The sequence below is a fragment of the Strix aluco genome, chromosome 6, assembly GCF_031877795.1.
Source record: "Strix aluco isolate bStrAlu1 chromosome 6, bStrAlu1.hap1, whole genome shotgun sequence".
Taxonomy (NCBI): Eukaryota; Metazoa; Chordata; class Aves; order Strigiformes; family Strigidae; genus Strix; species Strix aluco.
The window spans coordinates 23,441,433-23,460,984 of record NC_133936.1 but is presented as its reverse complement, the minus strand read 5'-3'; the positions used below and the strand labels follow the sequence as shown (position 1 = coordinate 23,460,984).

The following is a 19,552-nucleotide window of genomic DNA, read 5'->3' as shown; positions in this document are numbered from 1 at the left end:
TATAAAAGGAACAGTCTGAGTGTAGAAAAAATTGCAGGGAATAGCAGACAAGAAGATTGCAAGGGACACAGGAAGAAAAGCAATAGAATAAGATGAAAACAGACAGGTGAGGAAAAAGAAAGTGAATATAGCATCCATCAGGATGGAGTTTTTCATTTTTTCACCAGGGAACATTTAAAACCAAATTATTTTTTATTAAAATGACATACACAAGAAGGGATTGTAAAACTATCCTTGATTCTGATCTTAGTAGCTAGAGCAGGGAGACTGGAGTTGAGAGGAACATTTCTATGGTAAAAAACCCCACCGTTTAATTCTTGTGTTTGGTTTGAAGGGAAGCCATTTGTAGGCTTCTTAAAGATTTGGAGTACAAATAATCATAGCAGAGGTGGATCACTGGATCTGACTGATGGTGATGATATCAAAGGTTTGATAAATGCAGTTTATGACAATTACATGGATGATAAAAATAGATCTGTGCTTACATGGTGTTTGTGGGTATTTCTCAAATGTAGGCTTAATGTGATACCATTTTTTTCATTTTGGCTTCTCTGCATCTTGATATGCTGGTATATTTAGGGAAGATATTTTTGCTAGTATATTATTTATGTATGTTTTTGTTACCTTGCAACTCAGAGTTGCTAGCAAGTGCTATATTAAAAAAATTATAAAGCATGTAGTGCAGTATATGGCTCAGGGAGACAGCTCTAATTCAGTGAGCCTCAAAATTGATTTAATCAAGATCTAAATAACTTTTTCCTATAAAAATATTATTGCTCTAAATCAGTTTTAGAAAACTTTAACTAAACTTGAAAATTAATGTAAGTACAATTGCAACATTCCTATTTGCTCATAAATAGAAATGCTATGTGAGAATCAGGTGCAGAAGCTGTTACAATCTGAGATCGTGTTCTATCACAGCAATGCACTTGCTGTCACAGTCACTTGGCATTTTACCTTGTAGTCGTGCCAAAACTGCATTTTGAATCTTCTGAGCTACAGGACACAGACTGGAAGATTCTAGTCGTCATTCCAGCCCAGACTGGCCAGGAGCACATTGGCCTGATACAGGGAGGGTCCATACATATGATCATCTGGGTCAGAAGAAGGAAGGACAGAGTATTTGAGCTACAAACTTCCATCATTCACCAAGACAGAAAACATTATTTTCTTCTCCCAAGTTATGTTTTCCCAGCATACTACATTCCATCTAACCTAGAAATGTCATAAATACATCTTTCGATGATGAAATCATTTAGGCATTTTCTAAAGCTACTGTACCAGTATGTCTATTTAGTTACAAGAATATTTTTCTACTATGATAGTTAAATCAGATTGTCTGCTGATGTTGGCATAAGTTATAGGGTGTGTGTGTATGTCCTTCTATATATGGGGTAGGTGAGTGCATGTGTACATCTGTGTATACGTATATCCATGTATAATATTCATACATATTGACAAATATACTGGCAACTATACAGTGTGGCATACTGTAATAGCTTATGCTTTAAGAAAATACTGCTACAGGTCTATTATCCAAAGTGCTAGGATGACAGGGAACTAACAAAGAATTTGAAGCCTTCTTAACAAACAAAACCTCAGTTTCACTGGCATTGCAGAAAACTGATGGGCTAAATCAAAGGACAATGAAACACAGACCCACCGTCAGTGAAGAAAGAGTTGGTATGCACACTATTACAGGAGCTTGACCCCTACAAATCGATGGGCCCTGATGTTACCCACCCAAGGGTGTTAAGAGAGCTGGCTGATGTCATTGCAAGGCCACTCTCCATAATCTTTGAGAAGTTGTGGAGATCAAGGGATGCCTGAGAAGACTGGGAGAAGGCTAATGTCACCCTCATCTACAAGAAGGTCTTAAAGAAGGATCCAGGAAATTATGGGCCCATCAGTCTTACTTCAGTCCCTGGGAAAGTTATGGAACAAATCCTCCTGGAGGCTATCACGTGTCAAATGAAGCACATGATTGGGAAAAGGTGGCATGGACTCACCAAGGACAAATCGTGTTTGCCAAACCCAGTCACCTTCTATGACAGAATAACCTGCTTGATTGATGTGGGGTGAGCAGTGGACATTGTCTACCTGGATTTCTCAAAGCTTTTGATACAGTTCCCCACAGCCTCCTCCTAGAGAAACTGATGCGTTATGGTCTAGACAAGTGGTCTGTGTGGTGGGTGGGGAACTGGCTGCCAGCCCGCACCCAGAGGGTGGTGGTGAATAGCTCTTTTTCAAACTGGCAACCTGTCACAGGTGGGGTCCCCCAGGGATTGATACTGGGCCCAACACTGTTTAATCTCTTAATAAGTGATCTGGGTGATGGGATCATTTGTACCCTGATGAAGTTTGCTGATGATGCCAAACTGAGTAAACTGAGTGGGAAGTGGACACTTTGGAAGGGAGAGCCACCCTGCAGGAAAACCTGAATAGGCTAGAAGTGTGGGCTATCAAGAATCTTATGAAGTTCAACAAGAATCTGAGAAGACATAATCCAGGAGTGCAGCACACGCTGGGATCTACCTGGCTGGAGAGCAGCTCTGTGGAAAGGAACCTGGGGGTGCTGGTGGACAACAGGCTTAATAGAAGTGAACAGTGTGCTGCAGCGACAAAGAAAGCCAACAGGATGCTGGGTCGCATCAACAAGGGCATTGCCAGCAGAGATGGAGAAGTCTTTATCTAACTCTACTCTGCTTGTCGGGCCACACCTGGAATACTGTATTTGGTTTTTGTCCCTGCTATACAAAAAAGATGTGGACAGGCTGGAGAGGGTCCAGAGAAGGGCCCCAGAGATGATCAAGGGACTGGGAAGCCTGCTATGTGAGGAAAGGCTGAGAGAATTTGGTTTGTTCAGCCGTGAGAAGAGAAGGCTTAGGGGAGACCTTATCAGCATGTTCCAATATTTATAGGGTGGCTACAAAGAAGATGGAGTCTCCCTTTTTACAAGGCGTCACATGGAAAAGATGAGGTAATAGGTACAAGTTACTCCCAGGGAAATTCTAGTTGAACACAAGAGGAAAATTTTTCACAGTGAGAACAATCAGCCACTGGAATAATCTCCCCAGAGAAGTGGTGGATTCCCCAACACTGGACACTTTTAAGATTCAGCTGGGCAGGGTGCTGGGCCATTTTGTCTAGATCGTGCTTTTGCCAAGAAAGGTTGGACCAGATGATCCTTGAGGTCCCTTCCGACCTGGTATTCTATGATTCTATGACTTCAATATCACTTACAGAAGAGAACTCCTTGTTTGAGAGAAGGATAGAAACAAGGCTGGGTTGCAATACTGTGTCAAAGAAGATACGTTGCTCCAAGTCAAGATGGGATGCTACATAAATATTTCTGATTAAATATATGAAAAGGAAAAAAGAGATGTAATACCCTTGTTGGACATGTTTTAGAACTGTTAATCAAAAGAAGCAGGTGAAGGAAATAGATACCAAAAGCATCTGAAATAAAGACACTAATGATCTCTGATTCCTGATATTTTCCTGATCTCTAGCTGAAAGAGACTGATTTAAATTTGGAATCATAATATAGTTTAATACTTTCCCAGGGATGTTGTAATTTATCATAATTCTGGAAACTCTTGACCTTCATTCCTAGAAGTACAAGCCTGCTAAATCAAGTTCCCCTTCTACCTCTACTTCTTCCAATCATCCCATGAACTTGAGGCCTTCCTTCTAATTATAGACATAATTTTAAAATGATCTTATTTATAACCTACATGTAAACATACGTTATTCATATAATTGATTACCTGACCAGATCAGTCACTAGTCCCGGGTATTACAGTATCTGCTGCTTGCATGAAACCTAAGCCAACAAATATCAAATTGATTTTGGTGGGGAAAAGAGGTAAGACATACCCAGTTATTAAGAACATGTATTATTTTATGTTAACAGAGTACATATTTTTCATGAGGACACCAAAATTATTTGGTGCCTGTGAGAACCAAAGTGAAGGTCTCGGAATAGGGGAGAAACTATAATTTCCCTGTAATTGATCCCACAATCAATTCGCTCAAGAACATCTGGGATGTCTCTGTTCTGTAAATGGTGTATGTAAAGGTTTTGAAATTGACCTTTGACCTGAATGTATGGTTACCTTTATAGATAAAATGCAGATGTCTCCAGAAACTCGCTCCTGCTGTAATCATCCTTATTTTCACTATGCAGCCTATCAATTCTTTTCTTTAAGCCTTTTCCTTCGCTGTCTGGCAGTTAACTTCTCTTACTTTTCTAAAGATTTAGGAGCAGCTTGTGAACTTACTGTGATAAAAGTTTCTTGCACAAATAACTCCTGTGGCAAAGTTGAAAACTCTCACAATTTTAATGTTTTTCAGGATTTTTGTTGCTTGGCTTTTTTATCTTTGGAATAATGAAATTTCATTATTCTGTTCTTCAGGTGTCCTTGATTCAATGGTGATAAATCTTGCTAACCCCCATTTGACACATTCTTATGGGAAAAATAGCACATAGGCATTTCACTCCTCTCTGTTCTGATCTGAATTTTGAGGTCCTCTTCCTTAGCAGTTAGCAAAACTAAATGAGCTTTCTTGGACTTCACCTAGAGTCAAGCTTTCCCTTGTAGGTAGGTATGTGGCACTTTCTTCATTATTCAGTACAATCCCTGAAAGGGATTTCCCCATATCTACTACCTCAAGTTACGCCTGATGATGATATGCAGTGTTGATATAAGAAACCTTGATATCAGACTATTCTGCTCCTTAGAACTAGAAGAGAAAAATCTAATATTTATGGTATTTTTTCAAAAGAATGACTAATATTTATTCGGTACTATTTGAGTTGGATTTAGTTTTGAACATTCTGGGTCGGTGACACTGAGCTGACTGCTCACCATGGTGAGAGAGAGGTTATCCATCTGGCCACCGGACCATAAAGTTTTACTGCAAAATGAAGGCAGGGCATTCAAGGAAGAGCAGTATGTACATTTATGATGCTGTGCAATAAGGGAAGTCTTTTAGAGTATGTTTGGAAATTTCTAAAAGGTATTAATGAAGATGCTCCTGCTGTGATACGATAACTGGTAACACTGAAGCAATGTGGCTTCACAAGGAAGGGGTTACCTTCAAATCAGTGTCAGCTCTAACACATTAAGAAAGTAGGTTTTCTACGAACTGCAGAGGGGAAATATACCAGCTCCATGTATTTTTAAAGTTATATAGTCTCATCTGGAGATGATCTATAGAATTCACACTCTGCTTTCCTGTATTTTGCAGCAGGTACCCATTTCTGCCAAGCAGCAGGTGCTGTTTAATGAGTGCTCTAGTGGGGAGTCCTGCAGTACGTGCCCACTCCCTCCTGGTTCCTCAGTGATATAGGATGACAGTAGGCTTTGGCCTGCACCAGGCCTTAAACCTGGACATTTCTGTTGCTAAAACTTGTCCATGATTGTGACTCTTGATACAGGTCAATGGTTACACAGAGCTGGGGAGCTAGCTCGGTGTTACCTCCTAGAGGACAGAAGCCACAGTCATACAACCCTCCTGTTATATCAAGGTTATAACAGAGCTAAAGGGCTAGCTGAGTGTTACAAATGAGCCACAATTATGTAAATTAATCCATATATGAAATTGATCACAGCCATGTAGCTGTGTAAGACAACAAAACCACAACTTGTATAAACCACCCCCCCATGAACAAAAATCCCACAACTGTCTAAGTGTGTGATGATTACCAGATCTCCGTGCACAAGAGTGATGATTACCACATCTCTCCCCAGAGAGTATAAAAATTGGGTACAAAGACCCCAAAATTGTCAAGATGCTTTGGGGACACTTTCTGCACAGAAGCTTCCACCCTACCATCTGTCCCGGGGATTCCCTTCTTGCTTGCCGTAAGGATCTTAAGTATGGAACCCTGTACTCTTGCATTGCTGCTAACCGTTTTACTTTACTATTCTTTCTAATTTTCCATGTATTCATTCTTAATAAATGTTAGTGTTACCCCTTAGTCTATTTGGATATATGTATCTGTAACTGGGACTGGCACTGGGGAACGTCGAGCCAGGGGTGAGCTTTCTTGGTAGACCTCACCAGAGACTACATAGTTATGGTAACCCAGCTGTGCATTTCAATGTATGATCAGCTGGCAAGCCAGGTGCTTTTAAGGCACCGTCCTACGTGTGCGAGGTGCCTTCTAACATGTGACAAGATACTGCATAGGTCTGATTACTTTTCATAACTTATGACAGTTTAAAAGACATCTTGGTGTTTTTATGATATTTAAACTGCATGTCTGAGAGAAGATGTAATGAATGGGATCTTCCTCTTCATCTCCTGTTACCCTAGTCAAAGCGACTGATGCTTTATTTAAACAAGGAGCCCCAACCATATCAGTGGAATGACTTGTAGGCAACAGTTTGTAAGCAAAAGTGGCAGAAAGAATGCTTGTTTATATAGGTTTTTGTAAGGGTAGCAGGGGTTTGTATTAAGTGGATGCAAATGAGTATAAACAAAGCTACTGAATTTCTTTAACTTACTGCTTCTTGGCAGATTTTAAAAGCAGCATACTGCAGCAGGATATACTTACCAGGAAATGAGGTTGCACGTTCACTTATGCTATCGTATGGATTGTGGGATTACGAGTATGTTTTGTTTTTAACCTTGCAAATAGTTTCTATGCCAGCTGCTAAATATTAATATTGCAGAGTGAACTAGCGCTGGTTTACTTCATGCCTAAGTACTAGCAATTTCCTGGTGTAATTTGCTTAGGTAAAGTCTGAGAAGTCTTCTCTGAGATCAAGTCCTTAAATAAGTTTTGGTTGAAGTATCAGATCACTTCTCTCTGCCAAAAAAAATGTATAGCTGTTACTAAATATACGTCCTGGAACAGACTTATTTAGCAAGTAAACATACTAATTTTTACTTCAAGTTAATACCAAATTGCTAAGAAACTTGCAGCTATGCTTTGTACTTGTGGGAGGTGTAGAACTTAGATAATTTGACAGATGTCACTTTATAAGGAAGAGGCAGAATTGGTAATATCTGTGTTGTGCACAGATCTGCAACCCAGCATTAGTAATCTATTCCTGCCATTCTCAAATAGAGGGGAAAGTAGGTTAGTGGATGGCCAGGATGTCGCTGTGCAGCAACCACAAAATAAGCGCCGTGCCTGGCTGATGAATATACTTCTTTATATATACAGAATGCAATGTATCTGCAAACCATAGTATTTTTTTAAGTAATCAAAGTCATTGTCATACCTAAGTTGCACTCATAAATTAAACGGCTTTGTCCAGAACTTTGCCATGTATCTCACGTTCTTGCTGAAGACTGTTGGTTTTAAGGAAGGAAAAACTGAAAATTGGGTTTGAATTCTGCTACGTCTGCACTTTAGTCTAACTCAAGGCAGAGGGGCACGTTTCGAAAGACGCAGAGGTCAGGGCTGGTGCCCGGCCGGGAGCCTCGGCCCGTGGGGTGAGGCAGGGCCTTGGCACATGGCTCCTGGCCGAGTTTCGGATCCTCTGGTGGGAGCTGCTGAGCAGCGAGGTGGGTTACAGCTGCGAGCAACACCTTCTCCCTGAGGACAGCAGCTTCCCTCGGGTCCCCCGCGTCTCCACCGCCACACCGTCCTGTTCGGCAAAACAGCCGCAATCCGGCATACCCCTGTGCGCCCCGGGGGGAACAGCTGCAAAACCAGCGCTCACCCGGACCGTGCCGGGAAGTGCCGCTTCAGCCCCGCTGCTCCGGCCCGTACTTACCGCCGCAGCGGGCTGGGCTCGCCCCGCGCGGTCCCACGCCGGGGTGCTGCCGGGTGGCGCGGCCCCGGCCCCGGCAGCGGCGCGTACGGGCTCCGCTCCCGCCCCCGCCGCCGCGCCTTCCCCCGCGCCCCGCCACCATGGCCGTGGTGGCGAGGCGCGGGGGAAGGCGCGGTGGCCGGCGCGGGGGCCCCGGCTCGAGCGGACCGGGCCGCCCAGGAGACCTGGACGGAAGGAAGCGCCGGGGCCTCGGGGGAGCCACCTCCGGCCCCGCCGCGGCGGCCGGCGGAGCGCTGCCCGCGGCGCGGAAGGTGCGCGCCGGGGCGGGGGCGCGGAGGGAGGTTCCCGCCGTGGGACGGGCGCGCGTAGGGGGTGGGGGGTGGTGGTGGTGGTCAGCCGGCGGGCGGCTGCGGGCCGGCCCAGGGCAGAGGCCGGGAGCGGCCGCGGGGGCAGGGAGCGGCCGCGGGGGCCGGGGCCGGCCGCGTGCCCAGGCTGCGCGGCGGGGGGCGGCGGGGCAGGGGGGTGCGCGGGGGTGCCGCTCCCCGCCCGCTGCCCCTGGGCGGCCTCGGCGGGGCTGGGCGCCGCTGGGCGCCGGCGGAGCGCGGCGCTCGCTCGGCTCGCGATCCTGTTTGCGCATGACCCCTCCCCGCCTGCGCCCTCCCCTCCCCTCCCCGGCGGCGGCGGCGGCGGCGGTGGCGGCGGCGGCGGGGAAGGTTAGCCTCAGACACAGGCGGCTGCTCGGCGGCGGCGGCGACGCAGTGCAGAGGTGCGGGCAGGTTGCGCTGGCCCCGCGCCCCGTCTCTCTCGCGCCCCGCCTGCCTCCGGAGCCCGCTCCCCGCCGGCGGCCTCCCCGCGCCGGTGTCGGGCCGGCCCCCCGGCCATGAGCGCGGCGCTGGGTGTCCCCCCGCCGCGCCGCCTCCCCCGCCGCCCCCGGCGGCTGCCGGGCTCCAGGAAAGTAGCTTGATGAGTGTCCAAAGTAGCAGTGGAAGTTTGGAGGGGCCGCCATCTTGGTCCCGGCTCTCCACGTCCCCACCGAGCCTGCAGGGCTGCTCCGCGGCGGCGGCCTCCCAGCTCCACGGCGCGCCGCTCGGCAAGCCGCCCAAGGAAGGTAACCAGCGCGCCGCGGGGCTGCGCGGGGGGCCCGGCCCTCGGGGAGGGGCCCGGCAGCCGCCGCCGGAGGCCGGTCCCGGGCTGGCGGGGAGCGGCGGCGGGAGAGGCTGGTGCCCCCGGAGCGGCGGCGGCGGCGCGGGGTCAGCGCTGGGCCCGGTGGCGGCGAGGGGAGCCTGGGGCGCGGGGCGAGCGGGGCCGCGCCGCCCGCGCCTCCCGCCGCCGCTCGTCAGCGCGGCGGCGCCTCGTTGTTCCCCCCCTGCCGCCGGGCCGCGGAGGGGGGGGGGATCGGCCGCGCTCCCTCCGCTCCCGGGCCGCCCGCCCGCCGCCGCTCGCCTCTCCTCGGGCGGCCGCCTGCCGCCGCCTCCCCGAAATCGGTTCCCCTCCGCCGGCGGCAAAGTAAAAGTGCTGCGCCGGAGGATGCGGCCGTTGTTGCTGGATGGAGGGAGTCGGGCACTTTTGGCATCATGGAGGTGGGGAGGAGAGAGGGGCCGACACCGGAGGGTTCGTCCCCGTGGGGAAGGCGCCCTCGGGGGCGGCCGGTTTTACGGCCAGAAGTGACAGGGCGCCTTACGGCCACCACGGAATGACTGCAACTTTCTCCTGTCCTCCATCACGCCTTAGATGATAATATTTTTCTCCTCCCTCCCCTGCTCCTCCCCTCTTGTGTTACACCGACAGCGACAGCAGGGTGTTGTGGGTGTTTGCAGGGAATATCTGTATGAAGGTTATGAGCAAACAAGTCCCTTCGCGATTCCCTTTCGGGTATTGTCTGGTTTTCCTCCTTGCGTTGAAATGTATTGCCACAAGATGTAGCAGTTATACAGCTAGTGAATTGCTCGGTGCTTTTAGCTAAAATAACTACTTGCTGAACGCCGGTTAGTGGTGGAGGAGAACTTTTATACACGGATACTTGCATACCAAGCAGTTGTATAATTTTACTTGATTTACTCCAGTTTAATGAATACCATCTAGCATTTCTTGTAGCGTCTGGAAACCGTCATCACCCAAGCAGGAAACTTGCTAACTTAAAATAGAAATAATAGTGAAAACGGGGAGTCTTTGTTTTTCAGGTCTTCCTGTATCTGCTTGCTTGCCTTTTTTTTTTTTTTTTTTTTTTTTTGGTTGATAAGCGATGTAAGGACTTGGTAACAGGGATTCGACATCCTGAAAACGTATAACGCAGTCCATGTTTCTCCATTTTCCATGCCAGTAGTTGTCAGACTTGGATCACTATGTGTCACTTTTGCACACGCTCCTGCAGGTAGATTGACATGAAATGCTCTAGAAAATACCTGGAAAGGAATTATGGTATATGTTAAAGATGCTGAGTAAAGTGGCAGGCATTTTGTGCTCGTCTTCTCTGGGAAACCGAAGCTCATAGAAAAACAACAACCATCGGCCAAATACATAGTTTAAGTTTATCAAGAGTAGGTTTTCTCAGTGTTGCAACACTTGTTATGAATATGCGTGCAGATAATATTTATGTAGAGTGTATACATGCGCTATTTTTGGATGTATTTCAGATGCACAGTATACAAGCCTGAAATTATTATGCAGCACAATTTACCTATTTATTTTGAAGAAAAACTGTGTTCCTTGAGTACCTCTATTTAGACAAGGAAAAATATTTTTGTGAAATTAATTTTTAATGTGATGACGGTGATACTTTTTACTTTTTTCTTTCTTATGACTCATGCTATTGGATTTTTCTGGGTGCTGTAATTGACATCCTCTAGTACAGATTCAGGGGTTACAGCGTAATCAAAACCCTGGTGTTTGCTTGGTACTACATTGTACTGTATTTGCACGGTTTTCCTGGGTTGTGATAATTGTATATCCTCACTAGGTAGTTTAAAAATCGGCATAAGCCACCAGCCACGCTTGGGTTTATATTTTGCATTCATGCTCGTGGGATGTTATCAGCACACCTTACTTTATATATGTATGTTTTATAATGAAGTATCTTGCCTGAAAGCAATGGACCCTGAAATATAAACACGTCAGTATGTTCATAGACACTGTCCTATATATGTGAAAGAATTATATCAGATCACATTAATAAGCGTGCAGTATTTGCAGTGCAGTGTATTTATAGGAGTTTGAGCTCTCACTCATTCTGAACTTGTGATCCCGTGTGATGTTAACAGAGGTTATGAGCTTTGGAGCAGTGCACGGGGCTGCTGGATCCTGTACTGGATCAGAGCTACATCGCTGCTAATGCCCATGGTGTTTTTGAATGGGTAATATTTCCAGATGTGGTACATTCTGCGCTTGGCCTGAGCTTGTGGCCCGTCCTGGACTTGTCATTTGTGGATTCAAATCCCTTTGGTTGGCTTCTGTGACAGTTATGCCCATGTTGCCTTTGGATGCCCACGCCTTCACTGAGTGCACCACATGTGCTGTGGTTCATACGACCTTACCTGTGATTCAGTGTGAAAGTTTGGCATGAGCCCACATCTCTCATATGATCAGAAAATGATCTCTCATATGATCTTTTAAAGGTTCTGATTTATTACGAACAGAAACCCCAGCACCCTGATTTAGGAAGTCCTAAAGTTATTCTCTGAAGCTCTAATATGGAGAAAGCAAGAAGAAAAGCTCTGGCATATGTAACTATCGCACAAAGTTATATTTTTTTAAAAAATGCAATGCCTTGTCAGTATCAAAAAGGAACTACTTGGGAAATACAGGTGAAATTAAAGAAAATAATCTTTTTTGAAATGCACTATGACAGACATTGCAGCAACATTTTTAATTGGATGTTATCTTCCATATCTTGACTTACAGGGGCGTCATGGCTTAGCTTAGTATAGATTTGAATTTATGTTTTAAGGCTTTAAAATGAAAGGACTGATGTGGACTTGAATCCAGTTGCATCTGTACACTTTTATTATTGTACCAGGACTGTCTTTTATTGCATTTCAGTATAGCTTGTAAATGTCTGTAGTTCTGTCAACTGTTTTATATGCCAATAACTTATGTGTGGGATATGTGGTCACTTATTCAACAGCCCTGCAGTAGATGCTATCAGGAATTTAGGAGGACTGTTATGCAGTATTATTTTACATACAGTATGTGATTGTGTGGCTAAATCTTGTGCCACAGCTCACATAATTGCAGTCACGCAACTTCATGTTTGAAATTTGTTGACTTTTGACTGCTTTATGCATGTAACTAAAAAGACCAGAAGCACATAGCTGGAAAAGGCTGTTTTGTAAATGGGGGATGTTCAGGCCATTGCTGATGAGGCAGAGAGACAGAAGAGATTTTGGGAGATACAGATGGGTGTCTTGGAATAGCTTCTCTTTTGAGGTTGGGGGTAGTGCCACGGTGTCTGGTAATCAAGCATGATGCTTTGCAAGTTATTCTTTTGTGTGCCGTTGGGTTCGAACACTTTACTAAAAGCAAAACAGAATGCCAAATACAACTTTGAATTAGCATGACAGTAACGTGAATTTCAGTTTTCAAATTTGAGCCCCAGTTAACATATGATGACAAAATTGTAAACAAACTCATGACGTGTATTTGACACTCTTTGAAGAACTAATGTAGGTGTAGCAAATTTAATTGGTGACTTTTTAAAAATTTGATAAATGTGTATTATTTGTATTTATTGTTACCTAAAATGTGGTGGTAGTTGTTTGAGCATAAAGGTACAATTTATTTCCCCTTTAAGTTTCTAGTCTAGAAAATGTGTCTAGATGCCAGGTTGTGTCACATATGATACATACAGTACATGAACATGAAAGCTACGTGATCCTAATAAAACTTCCGGGGTTATTTTTTTCTGTTGTTTGCTTTTAGTGTAAAAACTCAAGTGCTTTATTTGCCTAATCAGCAAGTTCTCAGTAAGTTTGGGGTTTTTTTATCGTTCAACTGTAGATTGAGAATGTTATGGATTTGGCTGGTTTATGTGGGAGCAGAGAAGAATAGGAACACTTCACATTTAAAGATGATCTATTTTTACTTAGGATGAGCACAGCAATCATAAAAGATTATTTAGGCTGGCTGTAGCATGAGCAGGTATTGTGTAAGACTTCATGTTGTCCCACTGATAGGCATAGATTCCAGCTTGTGATACTATTGCTGGTTTTGTTGCAGGTGTGTTTCTCATAGTGAGCTGATGCTTTTGCCAGATTCTTATGAGATTTTATAGCATGCCCAAATGAGAAATGGGAAAAGATGACTTTTTTTTTTTTTTTTTTTTTTTAAATACAGGCCCTTGTTTGAATCTGGTTTTCTAAAAGGCAAGTGCTACAGAGAATAGAGCATATTAGTACTTGGGTGATTGTTTTGTTTTAATTCTGTTTTAACTTGCCTAGAATGGAATTTCCCATTAACTTATTCCATTTTAAATAGAGAGAGAATCAGTATCTTTCAGGACAGGCTGTATTTATTTATTATTATCTCCATTCAAATAAAAAGCTTGTTATTTCTCTCATTGTTTTTTTCCCATACTTTTTTCTTGCTTGCTTTTTCTTTCAGCAAGTACATTTTTTTCTTCAGCAAGCTGAAGTAAACTTGCTTCTTAGTAATAACTCTGGTCTGCAATTAGTCTTGACATTTCTTTGGATTTTCTTAGAGCCTGGTAATCCTAAATGATTGCAAAATACTGTTGGGACTCCTGGGAAAGGCTACTGTATATATGTGCATCACAGTCAAAGTTAGATCTATAGATTTTTGCTACCTGAAGAATGGAGATTATGGAACTATGACAAGCTTAAATAATCCTTTATGCTTTCTGCGTTCTTGATACAAGGTTGTGTTTTGAAGTAATACTTGCTCCCAGTCCAGATTACTCCCATACTAAAGTTCTTGCCCCCATGCTGAGTTTTTTTATACAAGAAAATGTTGAAGTTAGTAAATTGTGTTTATGCAGTAGAGTATTTCCTGAACTGTAGCTCCCCTAAAACATAAAAGCACATGAGGGGGGAGAAAAGCTTTGTCTTTATGAAGTTTATGAACTTCTTTCTGTTTGGCTGGGTGTCTTTCAACTGTAAAAGAGGAGAAGGAAAATTTGGTTTGCCAAATTGCTCTGAGTGGGGGTGAAGGTGGGTAGAGGAAGAAGCATGGTCAGGGTTTCTGTTGAGAATGCTGGTGCTCCGGTTGTGATTGCTGAAGAGTGGTTAAGCAGAAGCTGGCCGCCATAATACAACCCAGCTTCTCGGGTGGGCTTGCAAGTGGAAAACTTGTAATGGTTGCTGAAGATAATGTTCAGTACTTAAGGATTGAGTTCAGTAGCAGTAGAGAAGGGTTAGTGAGCATCAGAAGGTGTTTTGGATCCCACGTTTCCCTTCATCTTGACTCCATCCTTATCGAAATGCGCTGTTGGGGATAGAAACTAAGTGTCTGCTTCCTTCCCGGACACCTTCTCTCTGGAGGTCTTACTCCTTTCTTTCGTTCCTGAGCAAAGCACCAGGATATGCCAGCAGAAGAATCCCGGCAACCAGCCTCTCCCTGGGGAGGATGCAGTAGGTGGTGGGAACACAAATACTTGTAAGCTTTAATCGACCTCAGTCAAACTTAGTCCCAGAAGAGGGGTGCAGAAGGGCTTAAGTGAGGTTGCATGTGCTGAAGATTGATGGGGGGAAGGCTGGGGCTGTGAGAGCCTTTGAGGGTGGGTCCATGCTGGAGGGATAGACTGAAATCAGAGTGATTATATTACTAATTTTAATCATGACTTAAATCAGTGAGCAGGAAATCCTGATTAAATAATTGTTTTTAATTTTATTTTGCATTTGTGCTTAATTATTTTTCCTAAAGAAAAGTTGATTCTAATTGGTCTAATTTGATCATACCTCTTGCTAGGCAGGAGGGTACGCATCTATATGCATTTATTTAAGTAGTTATGTAGCTTAGATGCTTTTAGCTAACTTTATTAGCTAAATAAAGTGAATCCTAATTGTGCTAGATACATAAGAAGAAACAAATATATCCAATGTGTTTTGCATTTAAACCAGATTAAGTAGAATTGACTGTAGTTTGTGAAATGAATCGGTTGTTTCTGGTCATCGCGCATTGCGAGATTCAGAGTTAATAGATCAAATCCACTCACCATTCCTTCCTGTTCATCATTCGGAAACGAAAGTCAGGCTTTCTTGCTTTCCAAGTTGTCAGTTGCTCTTTAGCAATTCTGAATGAACCAAGTGTTGAAGTGGTTGAACCAAACGAAAATGGCAGAAGCGGTTGCTGGCAAAAACCAGTTGAGGGCTTCAGAGCTCCCATACGGGTGGCTCGCTGGCAGCTCCCGGCAATGTGATGGTTTGGCTGCCAGCAGAGCATTAAAGTTTATGTTGTTTGAATGTATTTTTCCCTTGTATGAATTTAATAGATCATAAACTTCAAACCTCACCATAGATTCTTATTGTTCCAAGTTTAGCTTAAACATTTAACGCTGGAGCATATTTTTAAAATATGCAAATAAGAAAAATTATCCACCCTGTGCTCAAAAGGCCTTTTTAGTTTTACCCAGAGAGGCTCTGAGGCCGACAAGTGTCTTCCAAGGATTTAGAGGGAAAGAGAGAGGTTGTTGGATGATTACACAACTGTAACGGGAATCTGGTCGCTTTGGAATGGGAAACTTAATTTACTGGAGTTTGTACGTCAACTGAACGTTACAGAGAAGGTCGGTATTGCCTGGGATCACCACCACTTCTGAGGGGTGGCAGCAGGAACATTAAGTAATGTATGTTGCCTCATCGTATCTTCACATTTTTAAGTGGGTGGAAACTTAAAGGCCATGGTGCTTTTTTAATAACGTCCTTAAGAACAAAGCACTCTGCACTTCAGATTTTAAGAGATAAGGATAGTGGTAAGAAACTCCAGAGTGCCTTTTACAGGAAATGAAGCCCGACCATAATTACTTGGAGACTGGCAAGTACTGGATTCCCTTTCTTTGGGCTTCTAAGACAGCTATACCTGTAAGAGAAAAGGAATAAAAATATATTTTTGAGGAATAACAGGAAGTCTTGATGCTTTTAGAAGAATCCGTTGTATGATGTCACATACACCCAGCCTTTTAGATATTTAATTTTATGACTCTGCCTTGAGCTCAGAGCATATAGATGCATCAAGCACTGTGTCCTGCAGCTGTAGCTTCTGGTTTGCAAATTTTTATTTATTATGGTGTTTTCCATTTCCCCACCACTGAACTCTCAGACCTCTTCATTCTATGGAGACAAACTGAGATGATGCTACAAGTAGTATTTCTAATACTTCCTTCTTTCACTCCTGTGTCTTGGGCTAATCAGGCCTGTACACTGCACAGCTTTATTAAATATTGTTTTTTCTGGTAATGCTGCATTCTTACAGGTTCCACAGTTTTGTCCTAAATTTTGCATCTGTACTTCAGCCAATGTGTTTTTTTTTTTTTTTCCCCCTTGTAATTTTTGTGCCCTAATGTACCCTCTTTCTAGTTATTTTGGCCCTCATGGAGGTTATGGTCTTTGCTGTTTCTTAGCTTATTCCTAGTAAAACTGATGAGAGAAGTAGTGTCCTTTAATAAGTTGATATTTTCATTGTAAAGCAGTTGAAAACAAAATCCACACATTATTGATATTCTCTTTAACATCAGTAGAAACATGTATTTTTAATATATACAGAATTATGATATAAAATATATTTATTTGTTTAGAAAGGACAAATTATTTTTGGTTGACACTGGTGACTTACAGCAAGCTTTGAATTTTTCTAAGGGGTATCATTGTGAAGACCAGCTGTATTTGCACATACAAGATCGTAGTGAAACCAGTTCTCGTAATAAATATGTTGTTTGTATGGTGAGAAATAGAGTAACTTTGAAATAGCTTTGGTTTTTATCTTTTACAAATACTATGTTAGTTTATGTAGGAAAGCATTTTGTAGGTATTACGCTGCAGGTCTTAATTTATTGGCCAATTCTTTTAGTCTTGATGGGGAATGATCTGTTTTTAACAGTTCTGTTAAAAGTTGTATTAAAAGATGTATCAGAAATTTTAAAACTTTTCAAAGTAAAAGTCCTTTATTATTGCTAAGGAATATCCAGGAAAGTGTCCTGCTTCCCTTTCGCAGCTCTTTTCCCCACCATGTGTTCCCTTCACCAGCGAAGTGAGAACTTACACTGCGGTGAGAAGAGTGGCGGTGATCATCTAAGTGGTGTGATTATCTTCATAAATTAACTTTTTGTTTGTTTTAGTTGTGGTAGTGGTGTTTTATTAAGAGTAGGTTTATCAGTATGAGTCACTAGGTTTTTTATTTGGTTTTTTGTTTCTTTTGCAGATCGGTTATTCCTTGAACTGGCTGTTTGGGAGTGGTTGCTGTGTCTTTGATACATGTTTTAGAAACTTTATTAGTGTTGCATTTCAGTTTCAGTAGTTTTATTCACTACTGAACTATGGTAAAAGGCTATCTTGCAAGTTTTCTACAAGCTTTAACTTTGAATGGAGTAGTTCTTGCTACAGTACCTTTGTATTTAGTATTATGAAGGGCCATTATGAAGAGTGGGATTTTCATATTTTAAAATTTACTACAGGATACAAATAGAACTAATTCCTAAAGATGCAGGTTTAGAATTTTTGAATGAGATACAAAAACCACTTTTTGCTGTGCATGTTATTGCCTCAGTATGTGATTGCTTTTTGTGAAGTTCATTGCCTATTTAATATACCTCTATTTATATAATCAGATTGCATATTACCTCTTTCTAATTAAATTGTATTATTAAATGATTGTGATACTAATAATGCCCGAGAGGGGTAACACCAGTATTCAAACTATGGAAGACAAATATGGTCTTTGCTTCCTTGTTAGATGGTATTTTGTGTTGTGCATCCATAGATTTTTATTTTTTTTTCAGCCCCTTGCTTGAAACATGCTGTTACGTCCAGAACATCCAAGTGGTTAGTATTAAGAAAGAGGCAGTTTTATAATTCATGCATGTACACACTTTTATATATACACAAAATGTGTGTGTGAAGTCATGATGAGCTGTCTGTTTAGTCATTAGGAATACTAATGTTGTTAGGACCCCCATCCCCCATAGCAGTCTCATAAACAATCTAAGTTTACACAAAAACTTAATCTGCTTTTTAGTAAAAATGTTGTAAATTCCTGTTGTCTCTTATTACATACTTCTTAAAAACTTGTTTCATTTTTTCAGATACGTAATTTTGTTAAACCTGCTGATGAGTATTGCAGATGATACAAAAGTTGGCTGCTAGATTAATCATGCTAGTTTTCCCATGTCTTGAGTTTTAGCTTTTTTATGTTGCTGTTTGCTTTTAAACAGAACAGAACATGTAGAGTTCACAAATCAGAATCTGGTTGTGTATTAGGTTAGATATTAATATTATATTTCTTGTATTTTTTTCCCTATTTGTTATACTTGCAACATATAATTTGGGAGTGGAATATTGAAGCTATGACAACAAAGTAATTCCAGTAAATGACCTTAATAGTGATTTCCCCCCCCCCCATGTCGTGTGATTGAAAGTTGACCTGATTTGTTTTCCTGGCTAAATCGCAACGTGCTGTTCTCTCCGAGCCTTTCACTTGTTTTTCTCTTCTAGAGAAGTGCAAACAACAGGCACCAGTCTCTGCCAGCGTCTGACACCACCTTCCTGCTGTTTTCCTTAAATCTCTCTTTTTCTTCAAGTTTGTTCTTACAAAAAAAGAGAGAAAGAACCCGCTATTTTTACTTTTTTGTTGTTGTTGTTCTTGTGACTTTGAAATCCCATCTTTCTAAGGGAAGCAAGCGATGAGGCAGTACCAGTGACTGTCAGAAGTTGCAGAATTTGGCGCTATGCCACCATCCCTCTGGCTCTCCGCGTGGGGTGTGTGCTCTCTCCTACACCAGGTCCCTTGGCCTGCCTCCTCCCACCGCTGGTTTCCCTTCCTGACTGGTGCTGGGCCACAAGGGTGACCTCCAGTCTCGTCCTGCTCCCCTGCTTCCCCTGTGCTTCTCTAAACTGTAGTTTTCTTCAAATCACAGTCCCCCTGCTCGGCTTTCATTTGTGCATGCTGTTGATTTTGCTGGAGGGGAGGGTAGTCATTGATGAAGGGAGCGGGTTGATGCGGTAGAAGCAGGAACCTTCTGGATGTTCAAGTGTTGATCGCCCACGCTCAGCTGGAGGTGTGCTTGGTGACACGGTTTTGCAAGGATGTAGCTGGGAGCCTCTCCTCTCGTGTCTTGTGGTGCATCACCGCACGGGACCTCTCCCGCTGTAGTGCCGGCAGCAATGGTGAATGCTTTGTACAGTCAGGAGGGCGTGGCTGCAGGCGCCGGTGTCTAGAAAGACTAGAGAGGAATGTTGATTTATCTGGCGTGTCAAAATGCTGCTGGACCACCAGTTACCACTTGAGAAAAGGTGAAGTCCAGTTTTAAGATGGTTGTGGATAAAGGTCCAAATGAGGGATTTTTGGGAAATAGTAGATTTTCTTAGTATTTTTTCTGTCTTTAATAATGGAAATTCTTCATACTTCTTAGGTTTAAGTGGACAGGTCATTACAGTTGCTTTTTGTTACATCCATTGAGTCACTGATTCTATTGGGTTTGTTGTGTGATTGATCCAAAGATACTGAGTGGAAGAGTTTATTTCTGGCAAAATAAGATATTTTTAGTATGAGCTCTCTCATTTGGTAAATAACTGTGCTAGCATATAGTAGTTACAGAACAATATTTTTTTGTGTGAAAGCAGTAAATTAAAATAGTGAATTAGTGATTCAGATAACTA

At 43.1% G+C, this 19,552-nt stretch overlaps 1 protein-coding gene across 4 annotated transcripts in view; it reads left to right on the top strand.

The window, feature by feature from the left end:
- Nucleotides 1-7,856: 7,856 nt before the first annotated feature.
- Nucleotides 7,857-19,552, top strand: part of TLK1 (tousled like kinase 1) — a 71,043-nt gene continuing 59,347 nt past the window's right edge. The window contains exon 1 of one of the 4 annotated variants that reach the window (XM_074829088.1): nt 7,857-8,044. Coding sequence is in view for 2 of the 4 variants with exons in the window: in XM_074829091.1 (XP_074685192.1) it covers nt 8,697-8,841 (145 nt within the window). In the remaining 2 variants the exon portion in view is untranslated. Of the gene's footprint in view, nt 8,045-8,416; nt 8,842-17,667; nt 17,720-19,552 lie in introns of those variants that run through there. The other 3 variants (XM_074829091.1, XM_074829090.1, XM_074829089.1) reach the window with 3 other exon arrangements.